The sequence below is a fragment of the Aethalodelphis obliquidens genome, unplaced genomic scaffold, assembly GCF_003676395.1.
Source record: "Aethalodelphis obliquidens isolate GAN/ISIS:26980383/991018 unplaced genomic scaffold, ASM367639v1 scaffold4, whole genome shotgun sequence".
NCBI lineage: Eukaryota > Metazoa > Chordata > Mammalia > Artiodactyla > Delphinidae > Aethalodelphis > Aethalodelphis obliquidens.
The window spans coordinates 80,664,521-80,678,643 of NW_020837948.1; the positions used below are offsets into that span (position 1 = coordinate 80,664,521).

Below are 14,123 nucleotides of genomic sequence, written 5' to 3' on the forward strand. Positions count from 1 at the left end.
GTAGCATATACACAAGCTCGCCTGATTAGTTCCCTCCGAATTACAGTTGCAGAGGTCAAACTCCCAAGTTCACCTTGAAGTGATTCACCCTCTTAGGATAGCTGCCTAAAAATTAGGTTGAACCATATGAAACTGCCACTTTTGAAGGTCAAAAACCATAAAATACTGGCAATTTCACATGCTTCAACATAACACAAAGGTCCAACTGCCTTACAGAACATAAATACTTTATACCAATACATCTTCAGTCACTTCTTCCAGTCAGGCTGTCCCTAGTTTAGAGTAATTCTTAAAGAGACTCTCTAGGAATTCTTACTCAGATGGGAACGGATTATCACAGTATCTCCTTCTTTGTGCCTCTTAATCCTTGGCAAAGGCTGCCTAGCCAGGGACTTGATTCTGTCTGTACCTGAGACATGAGCAAGTTTATTAGCAATGAAGGAGTTTCAGGGTGGTGAATGTGAAAAAGAGAGGGAGACTGGTGGTACAGTTATTTTATAAAATAGAGCCCTTTAAACATTAAAATTTGAAGACAGAAGAAAGAAAATACCTCTTGATGGCAAAGTGCAAAGGAAATTGCCTAGGAACCAGCAGAATATTCGGCAAAATCGTATGGTTAAATCTTCACAATCTCAATAAAGTGAGTTCGCTTTGAAGTGCACGCGTTATTCTGTAAACGACCCTTGTTAGCTATCAGAAATCGGTCATTTCGGTCCCTGATTTCATTTGCGCCGAGAGAGGCGACTTTTAGGGGTGGTGATAAATCTCCCTGAGCTTAAAAGTCAGAGAGGGCCAAAGTGTGAACTTTTTACTTCAGCAAAGGAAGCGAGAAATCAGTGATTCATTAAAGCAGAGACCTCCTTGGAAGCTGGCAGAAGAGGAGGAAAGGAAGCTAATTATGTCTTCCTTTTCTTTGCTCGCTCCCACCAGTTTATAATCTACTGCCTTGGAGGGTTTATCCTCAGCATCTTCTGTTTTCTCCCTCAGCCCTCCCCTGCTTCTGCGAGCGAGGGGGGAAAAAAAAGTCAGCCAAACCCCAGGCTCCAGGTGGCTCTCAAGTACTTCACTGCCAAAAGGAAAAAATAAATAAAAAATCCTATACTGGAAAACAAGTGAGAAAGGGGCTCCCCAGAGGGGATTGGTTCAGACTGGAAGACAGCAAAACTCGGAAAGCGTGAGGATACTGCTCGCTCCGGTGACCAGCGCTGCGAGCACAAGGACGCTTTCGCAGCAATTAGCCCAAGCTGGAGGCGCTGGCGGAGGCTGCAGGCTGCGGCGGCCCGGGTGGCGAGGAAAGGACCCGCAGCCCCCGAGCTCCAGGCAGAGGCATCGCGCTCCCTTCTCCTGGCTCCCCTGCTCTCCCCACTCCCTGCCCCCTGCCCCCTCCCCCTCCCTCTCCTCGGCGTTCCCAGCAGCCGAGGGTTTCAGATGTCCCACCGCCGTTTGACCCCCTTTCCCCCCGCCCGCCCCCCGCTTCTCCACCCCTGCAAATGAGGTTTGGCCAGCAGAGGCAGAGCCCACCTCTGGCTTAGAATCACTGACATTTAGACTCCAGGCTTCAACCTGTTTACAAGCGGACTTTCCAAAGGAAGGGGGGCGGCGGGGGGAGGGAAATAGGGCCAAACAAAACACCAACCGCCATCCCCTCCAAACAAGAAGTGACTTTCTGGAGGCTTCAAATCAACAGGCACCACCAAAAAGAGAAAGCAAGAGGGGGAAGAGAACAACGGCGACCGGGCAGCTGACTCCAGTTCTGACAACTCAAAGGGACTCACTTTTAGAACTGGCCAGCAAGCTGGGGCTGTGCGGAGAGGGACCAGAAGGTGCCAACCGCAGAAGGGCGCAGATACCTCCCCCAGCCTCCCACCCCAGCCCCTTTGGGTTTTGTTCACCGTGCTGTCATCTGTTTTTCAGACCTTTTTCTGCATCTAACATGGTGAAGAAAGGAGTGAAGAAGAGAACAAAGTAACTCCCGGGGGAGCGAAGATCGAGGGTTACCCACACCACGACGGCCACCACCAGCTCCTGCTACTGCGGCCACCCACGTCCACATTCACCGGGAGACCGAGGGGCGCGCGGCAGCGGATCCGAGAAAGGAGCGAGAAGAGGCAGCCGGCCCTTCCGAGGAGTTATGGATGTTGGTGCTTTCACTTCTGGCCAGATCCGAGCCCAGAGGGAGCTAACCAGCGGCCGCCACCTCCAGCTGTCTCCTTGCCTCGCACCAGGTCTTACCGTTCCAGTATGTTCCTTCTGATGAGACAATTTCCAGTGCCGAGAGTTTCAGTACAATGTGGAAATGGATACTGACACATTGTGCCTCAGCCTTTCCCCACCTGCCCGGCTGCTGCTGCTGCTTCTTGTTGCTGTTCTTAGTGTCTTCCGTCCCTGTCACCTGCCAAGCCCTTGGTCAGGGCATGGTGTCACCAGAGGCCACCAACTCCTCTTCTTCCTCGTCCTTCTCCTCTCCTTCCAGTGCGGGGAGGCATGTGCGGAGCTACAATCACCTCCAAGGAGATGTCCGCTGGAGAAAGCTCTTCTCTTTCACCAAGTACTTTCTCAAGATTGAGAACGGGAAGGTCAGCGGTACCAAGAAGGAGAACTGCCCGTACAGTAAGTAACAAATGCGCGCTCCCCTCCTTCCAATTATCCACCCCACCCCACGGAGGGGGGGGGAATCTGTTCCAGATGTGGCCAGCTAAATATTTACGTCCCCAACTCCTGTAAAATGATTAAGTGGAATACTTTCACACTAAATCACCCCCCCCCGGGTGTATACATTGCGCCGCCTAACCCCCTCCCCGTAGCGCGCTCCCTCCCACCCCCCACCCAGGCTCTTTGCCACCCTGCCCGCCCCGTCTCTCTGGCTTGTCACTCGCGGGACCACGCAGGGCGCCCAAGAGTTGTTGCAGTGCATAGATGCCCCTCTCTGTCTCCATCGCCTTTCCCCACCTCACCCCAAGGTCTCCTTTCCCTCCCTTCTGGAAATGGCTCAAGTAAACACATTTTGTTCTTTTGGCTGGCAATCTTATTAAGAGTTTCAGGACAGTTTCCTCAAGCTGAAAATAATTATCCGCTGTCAATTATAGGGACTTTATGGGAACTTTATTTAAGAAAGAAAAGTCAATTTCACTCTCCCCCACCCCCATCCCTTTACCCTACCACCCCTCTAGATAGGAGCAAAAGCATTTTTCTGGTTTTGATTTTTTTTTTGGTCCCTTATGTTGGTTTGAGTGATTGCAGTCCATGAAGTTAGCTTTTCAGGCACCACCGCTGCTATTTGTCTTCTGCCTGCCTTCTCTCTTGGTAACATGATGCTCATGTCTGCATTGTCAATAGCATATGCGCTGCTTTGTGGTGTCCTGTTGTACTCGTTTCTTCTCAAACCTCTCATATTGCAGAGCCATAGTACTACAGCACTGTAAACATCTGGGACTGGAGTCACACAGACCTCACACAAATTTCATTGTCATTCTTTTATTTTCAAAGTAAAAGTCATAAGTCTGTTTCCATGGTGTTGGTTTATCCCATAGGACGAGGTTTTCACCTCAGTACAAATTATGCTCCATCCTTGGATTTCTTGCCTTTTTCCTTTCTCCCTCCCTCTTTCCTTCTTTAGCTCTTTCTCTTCTTTCTTTCTTGCAGGGATGTGGGTTGGGTAGGGGGAGGGAGAACCAGAAGAGGAGGAGTGAACATTGTGTCTCTTCCTGAATCAGTCCAGCAAAGCCAGATTACTCTGTTGGCTTCCTTTCCTGCTTACTTTCAAGTGGTGAGACTTATTCATCCTCTATTGATTGCAATTTGAAAGGATCCCTGAGGCTATGTAATGGCACACTGAAGACAATAACATTTAAACATCTTTAATGACCATTTAGCATTATCTCAAAGGTGGTTCCAAGTCACCTTTTCAAAGGATTTTTTTGTGTCAGTTGTTTGGGAATTCCAAGCATATATTTGCTAGCTAACTTAAATACATGAGCCATATACTTCATGATTCCTTAGCCCAGAAAGTATCTGGTATTAATGGGAAAGACAGTTAAGAAGAACTTAGCATTATCTTTTTAAAATAAAGATTTACAAGAAATAAGACATATTTCTTACTTGGGGACTCACATACCTTCAACATTAACTTCTGTTCCTCCTCAGCTGCTATTTCCATTTACTAAAATTAACAATATGTTTACAAGTAATAAAAAAGATTTGTGTAAGTGTTTTAAAGTATTCCATTTGATGTTTACTACCAGAGATGTACCTATAGTCCATTACCTATATTTTTTCCATTCTTATTCATAAGAAGTGGCTGAAGTAATGTCATTTTTTTTTTTGCTCCAAAGTAACTTGTTACCTGAATTTATTAGATATGATGTATAGATGTTATGGTTATTAATTTAAAATTTTAATACTTTTATTCACTTCTAAAACACAAGAGTTGTGATATCATCCAGGTAGGACGATGGGGAAGAAGTGGCCCAAACACTTACTGAAGAGTGAGCTGGGAGATAAAAAAAAAAAAAAATTCACAGGGACTGAAATTCTTTGTATTTTTAGTTCATGGAAATAACTCAAGGAAATATAATAAAATTTCAGAGTGTTAACCTTGAGCAAATTTTTTTTTACACTAACTTGACTTTGCTATTGCTGTATTTTAAGTGTCTTTATGATGTGATGTAAGGAGCAATCTATAGTAGTTTATTTATGCAACTTAAATTACCATTTTCTAAAATAATGATCACTGTGTGATTAACCATTTAGCAAATGGTTTCCAGTGTACACATTAAAATATCTTTTTACAGTAAGAATTATCTGCAAAGAGAAAAGTATATGATTTTTATCGTGTAAAAACAAGTGTGGAAAATTTTCATCCTGTTTAAAATATACTAATACGTCTTCCATGTGATAAATGATAACTAATAGTCCCTGTTAAAATTATAATATCATATAGTAATGCAATCCTAATCAATGGTTGAAAATGAAAGGGGGTGGAGCTTGCTATGTTAAATAATGTCAAACCATAAATAATTTAGGTTTTCCAAGAACATCTGTATCAAGACATAGCAAGTGAATAGTAGAGGTTGAAACAGCTTTCATTTCACATGTGGCTGGGTAATCAGAATGCTGCTACAGTTTCCAGCTGGACTGATTCAGCTGAACTACATGGTATCATTAAGATATTGTCTAAATGTTGCATAATTACATGAGAACAAACTTTTGCTATGCCTACAGGGTAACCAGCCAGCCAGCCCACCAAATGGTAGCCTGTTAAATATTAGGGTATCTAACCTCTGAAGAGTGTCAGTTCCTTGTCCAAAAACCACATTTCAGTGACATTTTCCTAAACAAGTTATTAATTATTCTCAATACACAAAGCTGTTCTTTTAAGGTTTGCTTATTTGAAGCTTAATTTTCTTTGTTACTTTTGACCCTAGTATTACTGCTGCTAAAATACAGTAACAGCTTATCTAAGAGGTTACATGTTTGTGATGGTCCTGGGTAATTAAACAACTGTTTTACTGGCTTTTTGCCAGCAAAATGCTAACAAAAGAGAAGTAAGGAAATCACCCTTGAGCACTGAAAAATCATTTTTAACTTCTACCTCCAAAGTTGGTTCCCAGAAATTGGATGGTTCTAAAAATATTACATGTGCTAGAGAAACTCTTCTCCATTTTGAGTGATTATTATAAATTTTTAGGGGTGGGGTATTTTTTGTTTGCTCCTTTGCCATTATATGAGAGTAGAATAAAGGGAGCAGTGATGAATTATGTTTCTCCTGCTAGAAGTCTGAGAAAGCTTGAATAATTTAGAATAGCTGTGGTGTATCTGTCACTAGATATGCTCGGGCTCATTTAGGTTTGTTATATCATTCTTTACATCTAGAGCTTTGCCCTTGAAACATTACCACTCGTCTCCAGTTCTGGCCTACTAGAAAGGCTGGATACAGCTGTTAGGTACCCGTGCAACTGGAACCAGTGGACTTATTTCTGGATGTGAGTAAAACAGCTGTGGGCTACTCCCCTGATTGTCACTTATAGAAAAGGGGAGTCTAGTGAAAAGAAAATGTATCCCTAAACTTGAGAGAGTCAAGGATAGATACTCTCAAAATGGAAAGCCACAGTGCTTATGAGTCTTTTCAGGAAAGGAGTATGTGAGACATTAGAGAAATCAGTGTGCACTGAGTATGCAGTATGAGCCCTATTTCTTTAAATATATATCTCATTTAACACTCATAATAGTTCTGTGATTTAGATAGGACTATCCACATTTTTCAAATATGAAAACTAACCCTGAAAAAAAGTAAATTACCCAAGGTCATTCAACTAGAAATTGACTGCCAGATTAAAGCCCAAGTCGATTTGGTTTTACCATTACTTATTTCTTCTACCTCGCTACTACTGACAACATTGCTGTCGATGTATCAGAAGTAGACACCACAAAACTCTAAAAACCAAATTATCCAGATCCTTAATTGCCTTTTTGCTATGCACACCAACTGTTCATCAGAAGGAAATTGGAAGAGCAGTAAAATGACAGTGGAAAAGAGTGAGTATGTTAAAGTTATTATTGCAGGTGTCTGCATGTTATCAGACAATGTTAGTGCATTCTCTGGGTGAAATCTCTCTTTTGATATTACATTTGAGAATATAACTGCTCATGGACACACAATGTACACATACATCCATCTCACAGAAGGCATTAGGAATACATGACTAAGAAAAATCCATGAATATGATTGTATATAGTAATTGTTTACAGCGGAGGGCCAAATGTTTAATTGTTCCCACATGTAATAAAACAATTTGATTGTAAGTACAAGTGTGAAATTGGGCTGCTGAAGAAACTTCTGATGTATGACTCTAAAAGGAGCAAATCTTAGAGACCTGAAGCTTTAAAATGACTCTGCAAATCAAAAAGGTATTCCACCACATAGAAATGACTGATTATTGTCTTGTAAATAAGGTTTACATTATTACTTTTTAATCAGGACTAGAGCTTATTTTAGGAAGTTAAATAAGAAAATAATTTTTGAGGAAAATAAGGACTTGAATATTATCTCCTAATAAATATACAACAGTTTTCTGGGAAGAAAAACCTATATAAAACTTATGGCTTCCACTGGTGTCTTATTTAAGTTGTGGTTGTTTCTAGAGTTTGGTTGCATAATTTATAACTGGCAGCATTAAATCATGAGGATCGAGGATTTATGAAGGTGGAAGTCACTATTTAATGTTTACATGACACTGTCCTGTTACCTTTACTGCATTCCTACCATATGGACCCTCCACTTTGATGGATTTATCATAAATCCATTAAAAATGCACAATTACAGAGAGTTTCCTCTTTATAAACCTGATTTATAACCGTCTACTACAAGAAACTCAAGAAAACAGTTGGCAGAAATCACATGCCAATACTGGAGTATGAGAATTCAGAGACACCAATCTCTAGGTCTTGAGTATTTTAGTAATCTATTACCGAAAGGCATGCACCATTCTTTAAAAACAGGTGTTTTCAAAATGATGTTTAAGCACAGAGCTTAAAAGAAGAAGAATTGTGCCTTATACAATGAAGGAAACTCCACTGCATGCACTTTTCCTCTACAATTTTACTACCCAGTTTAGAGCGAAAAGCCTTACTCCAGTTCATTTCTTCATTTTTTAATGAACTTATGGTAGAACCTGAATGAGCACTTTAAATTCCTACACAATTACCTTAATGTTCAGAGGCAAACCCCATTTATTATCCAAACGTCTGACTTTCCACAAGCCAAAATGTTGGAAAAAAGTTGACGGCTCATTTGAAATGGAGCTAATGTTCCTCACATTTATGAGCTGCCTATGAATATCTCCATCTTTCCTAAGCCTTAAATGTCTGTACACTTATCCAAAATTGCAGTACAAATGATATTTCTTTATTATGCTTCAGAAGGAAGAATAATACATGCGTATTAGTTCAAAGTGATTTTAATCTATCTTAACATTAATTCTGTGAACTTTGCAATGAAGAGTAATTCAGATGACGTTTTTAGTATTACTGTTCCAACATTTGTCAGCATTAATAGTTGATGGTTGCTTAGTGTAAGTAAAACATTAGCATTTCCCTCCCAGAAATTAAAGTTCTCCTTTAATTTTCCAGTAAAATTGGGCATAAGATTTATGATAATTTTAATACAGTTTTATTACAATCTAGCAGAGTAATGAAACTCATGTTGTCTCAAGCTTTTTATGCAGAAGTATCTTAATTTTTCATGTATTGATATATTGCAATGTTTTAAGATCATTTACCTTTGCCATTTGACAAATGGTGTTTGTTACTTGGCTTTGCAGATTAAAAATATTTACTTTTCATAATTGGGACTTGTTCTTTCAGTGCCTATTACCTCTACCTGTGCTGGTCAGTCGGTATAACAAGTGATAACCTAGAAATGTGCCTTATAAAATTAGTGTAAGAAAATATACCTGCACCTTGAGAAGCCACCAGTGACACTCTGGTACCGAATTAATGAATAAAATGTGTCAATGTTTTACAGAATTAGTTTAAAACCAAGTATTTATTTAGTACAGATTTTGCACAAATAGAAAATTTCAAGATATCTAAAAGGGAGCTGGGTCACCCACAAAATAATGACCTTAAAGATTTCCTTGCTTTTAAATCAGGTCAGTTGTATTCTTTCTTTGAACGCTATGTCCTAATTGGAACAATAAATCAAAGGTGACACTCAGAGTAGATTCCCATGTAAGGTGGACAACTGGACAGTGACTTTTTACTGCTGCTAACACGTGCATCCAATTACCATTTGATAGATTCATGGTGCTGGCAGTAAAGTATTGCCTCATTTTATACTTCACCTAATAATTCTTCAGCCTAAACCTGTCTACCTTTACCTATATCTAATCTGTCAGTATGTGTGTTATCATTAATGAGGAAGTTTCAAATGTTTGGCATGCTTCCTACAATGAGCAATGACATTAAGATATTAATGAATCATTTAATTAACCATAACAGATGAGGTAAAATATTAAGTCAATATATCCCCAACTTCACGTAACTGTCAACTAAATATAACCTAATAATTTCACTACAGTGATAACTTAATTATGAATAGCAGGGGTTAACTGGAACTTAATTCTAAAGAGCAAAATTAAGAACTTTAAAAATATTATTAACTTTAATAATTCTAATTAATTAATCCTAATTGCAAATTAAGAATTCTTTTAAACAGGCATTTTTCCATAATAATTATTATTTCCTATCATCATTATTCTTTTCTTTCAAGGACCTTATGTTAACATGTTTTACTGATAAACATATGTGTTAGCTCATCCTTAACCTTTTTTGAGGCACTGCCCCTGTTTGAGGATAACTTGACATATTCATAGAATCTACAATTCAAGACCCATCAGCTGCTTTCTAATAGTTCTATCTTGAGGCAGTTATACGTCTGAAATAGCAGCCATCTGAGGCATTGTGAATCCCTGATATTTTATCACCCCTTCACCACTTCATTATTTTCTCCTCCTTTTCTTTTCTTTTTTTTTTTTTTTTCCTTTTCCCTCATGTCTAAACCCCTTACATACCACTTAAGCAAGAGAAATTCATCCATTATCATTCCTTAGCATCCCATGTTACATTTAGAACCAGCAGCCTAGCTGTTTTTGGATGTATCACTTGGGCACATCAACAACCAAAACATGTAGTTTATATTCTATGCAAAAAAGTCTTCAGCAATGCAAATTCAACATACTCCACCAGGTGCCTCTTCTCATTTTGAATCTCCAGTGAAGTCCCATTATCCCAGCACTCAGGCCAACTTCTTAAAGCTTTGCCTTTCGTGAACTGGGCAAACCACGAATAAGCACCTTCTGAGAATGGACGCTGATTGTCTAGTTACTAAACCATCAATCTGCATTTTCCCTTCAGGTTAAATATTCTGTTCCCAGTAACTCTCCCTACACATTCATTTCACCTTTCTTCTAAAAGTTGTTTCAGTATATGCAACACTTACTAATTACTTTGTCAATTTTCTGACCTTTTGGCATTTGTCTAGACTCCTATAAGAGAAAGAAAGTGAAGATGATTTAGGAAATCAAATAATTATTTTGCTTCTTTTTGAAGTCATCGTTTACTTCAAAAAGATGAACACTAATTTGGAGGTCTTTAATATTTCCAACTTCCAGAACCTCACTTAGATTATAAAGCTTCTCTGTACACCCCTGCCAACTGTAGCTCTTTAAAATGAAACGAATGTTCTCATTTTAATACTGGTTATCAAAGGGGAAAAATGTAAAACGTACATGCATGTGTATTTCAGGTTGACCGAATATAGAAATGCACATAGCTTTATTAGAAAACACTGAGACACTGACAGGAGTTAAAAGTTAAATTCATAGCATATGTGTATTCACATACTTCTCTCAAGAAAGAACCTTTTGGCACTGATTGCTGAATTAGATTTATTTTTATTATATGCAGAATCTGACTATTTACGTATGTTAGATTGGTTTGTTACTGTAATAATAGTTAAAAGCCAAGCTTCTTTTTACAGTTTGTTTCAAATTATATAGATAGATCGATACAGATATAGACAGATGGATTTCCATCTATCTATAGGGATAGCTTTGATTTATTGATAGAATTATTAAAAGAAAAATTAATATTCTGCAACATGAGGAAACATGACACTAATTTTTATACTATTTATGATCTGAAGTGAGATATATTTACAATGTTATTAATAACAGTAATTAGCAATGTAGTAAGCCAGATTTCTAGGGCATTTTTTGGAATGTCCTCTATAGAAGGATGTGATTCCACAAAGATGAAGAGAAAAAGTGCTAGGGATATTAATCAGATTATGGTATAAAAAGTTGGCGAATGAAACTACATAAATGCTTTAAAGCTGAAGCAAGAGAGATGGTAAAGAACATATAATTAGAATGTTAGAAGCCAGAGGAAAAGCAGAAAAGGCCATAGAGCATTTAGACATAGACTGTGAAAGGAGGAGGAGATGCTTTGCTGGAGTGATGAAGACAAGGGTTTTGAACTCTCAGGAAGGAGATCAAGCTAATGAGTAGCGCTGCAAAAGGGCTGACATGACAAGAAAGGTGTGAGGGAAATATAACCCAATCCCTGGCATTCAACTGGATGTTAAATTAACTGAAATGAGAACCTGTGATCTAAAAGGAATCCCACAGAAGTAATCGCAGCCACGGTATCAGAGCAAGGAAGGCTAAATCTGAGTTCCTGCTAAAGAGGCAGAAGGGTAGAGGGGTTAAAAGTGTGGGCTTTGATTAAAAGTGATTACAATTATGGGCCTGGATCAAAAGTAAGCTTTGTAGACACAGAAGTGGGTGCATTTGAGGCTCCAAACTGCCAGACAATAGTGTATCACTTGGGCAAGTTGTCATCAGTAAAACAAGGATATTAACAATACCTATCTCTCTTTTCTACATGGTAGAGATTAAATGAGATCATTTATTCATTCAACAGAAATATACTAAGTGCCTGCTTTGTGTCAGATACTGTCTGACACTTAAATACATGCTGAACAAAGATGCTGGTTTTGCTCTCTCAGAGCTTCACTCTACAGACAATATCAAAAAAAACAAACAAATAAAGAGATATGTGATGAAAAATTGGGGTAACTGTATGGAAAACAAGCAGGGCACTCTAACAGAAAACAGTTGGGAAGTATTCTAGGCTAGAGAAGCCTTCTGAAGATGGGAGGTAGGAGGAAGGGAACAGCATGGGGAGAGTTTGGTACGTCCTCCAAGAAGTACAGAAAAGGCACACTGAGCCTGGGGTTTGGTGAGAAGTTTGGAGAAGTTGAAGTTAGTGTTTGTAGTAGCTTAACGGTGCTCTCATCAGATGGGTATTATATAAGGGAAAAGTAAATGTGATGCTTCTCTTATTTCAAGGGAAAGTATCAGGAAAGCAACCAGCAGATTACTTGATGAAGTGGAAACTAAAACTATTAGAAAAAAGAAGGAATGAGGAATGCACTTGGCATTTTTTAAAAAACAGAAATATTAGAACACCTGAAATAATTTAAGGTTTGGAATTGTAGTATCCATAATGTTCTGAAGTTTGGGGGAAGCATAGAGTTTCATTAAGAGACTAGTAGCAGACATTTGAAAATTGAAGATGAGGAGAGAGTGAAGAACTAAAAATAAAGAATAGAAGGTAACAAATGTGTTCAAGGACAGAACAATAAAAAAGAACAAAAGAAAGAAAAACAACAACAAAATAAGGACAAAACAGGTAACCATGAAGACTAGAAGAAGATTACTGCATGAAAGGAAAAAATAAAAGTGACTCAATTTTTAAATATTTCAAAATAAATCTTATATTTCAAGTTATGATATGGTTTTGAACCAGGATTATCACAGATGCTCAGCTTTCAGGATATTCTGTAGTTAAACTTGTTTCTCATCCCATGACTGTGAGCTTTTTGGCCCATACCCTCAAAGGGTTTGCAATCTAGAGATAGAGACAGATCTTCTGAGGCGGCTGGAAGGTAATATAAGGCAGTTTATACTAAATTCCAAAGAAGCAGGGTGGAATTTAAGTAAACAGCAACCTGTAACTGAGGGAGGGATGAATGACAAGGGGAGTATCACACTGAGGATAAGGGACTCCAGATAGAATTAGATAAGAAGAAAGGAGTAAGAATATTCTAAAAGAAGGCACAGAACCTTACATGAAGTTTTCAGGAAACAACAGGCAGGCCACTGGGGTGGAGCAGAATTTACAAATTGGTGGGTATCTTATGAAATACAAAGCAAAATACACTAGAATGTGTCATCACGTGAGAGGGAAGTATGTAAATATACTTAGATTTGAGGACTTAAGTTCTCTGCTAAAATATTACACTTATATAGTTTGCATTTAAAATCGGCCTTCTCTATTTTATATTTGCTTTACTTTTTGAAGTAAAGAAAAAAGAGAAGGCAGAGAGATATTTGAAAAGGGTATAAATTACAATATAATTGACATAACCTAAAAATATTAAAACTGTAGCTTGATCTGACAAAAAACCCAGAACTACTTTCATACTAGGGACATGAAAAAGTAGTTCCTGTGATCTATACCAAATGGCTTCATCTTTAGCATTCCTGATTTGCTAAATGATCACTACTTAAAATTTTAAAATAGCTCCTCCTGCAGAAGTTCTTAACTTACACATATCCCTGGGAAGGGGTTTTACAACTTCACAGCAGATTCCCAAAGGGAACTACTGAGGCATCAATATTACTTGCTCCACCTGTATATTTTTTCTTGTCATTGCCATTCTAAATTGTCTCAGATTTACTTCGTTTAGGTGATTAGGGAAAAAAAAATCGACTACGGCTCTTTTTCTTGTGAAAGAGTATACTTAAGTCTTTTAAGGGAGCAGGCTGCTGACAGCATATATGCAACTGCATCCACTATTAAGACCGTGAGCTTTGCAGACAAACTTCTTGATGTAGAATCTGGGTTCTAAAACTGCATAGTTGTGTGGCCTTGGACAAAGGACTCCCAGGGACTTGATCTGTGCAACTGTTAAGTGAGGATAATAATATCACCTACCTGATCACTGTTAGAAGGATGAGTTTGTAAATTTACAAATGAGACTATAAATGTAAATTTCTCAATATAGGGCCTGTCACATTTTAAGAGTTCAAAAATGTTAGCTCTTATTACTGTTTTATGCTGTGACTACTGTGTTGTTTTTAATAATCCCATTTTCTGAAAAGACCCCTAAGTCATAAGATAATAAAAAATTAAACAGAAAAGTGATATCATATACCACCTTACTTTATTTTATAGTTTATAAAGAATTCTAATGTTTTCATCAGTTGGATTGTAGAAAAATTCTCTGAAATGGGTAAAAGAGTCACTGTTACCCCCATACTATCTTTAGATGAGAAGACTGAGTCTAAAAGTTATGGTGCCAGACTGAAGTTATATAGTTACCATACATGAGGCAGAATTCAAACCTAGGACAGCCTTGGCTAGGGTGACCTTCCATCCCGGTTTGCCTGGAGCAGTCTCAGATGTGCCTCTTGTTCTGGCATGTTATCAGTAGCAGCCTATTCACTCTTAAAGTACCGCACTACAAAATCACCCTAGTCTTAGCCATTCTGATTTGT

General features: G+C 38.6%; 1 protein-coding gene across 1 annotated transcript in view; it reads left to right on the forward strand.

Moving 5' to 3' along the window:
- The first annotated feature begins 775 nt into the window (after positions 1 to 775).
- Positions 776 to 14,123, forward strand: part of FGF10 (fibroblast growth factor 10) — an 81,626-nt gene continuing 68,278 nt past the window's right edge. Inside the window, exon 1 of the mRNA XM_027101145.1 lies at positions 776 to 2,610. Within this exon, the coding sequence (XP_026956946.1) occupies positions 2,289 to 2,610 (322 nt within the window). The 5' untranslated portion in view covers positions 776 to 2,288. The remainder of the gene's footprint in view (positions 2,611 to 14,123) is intronic.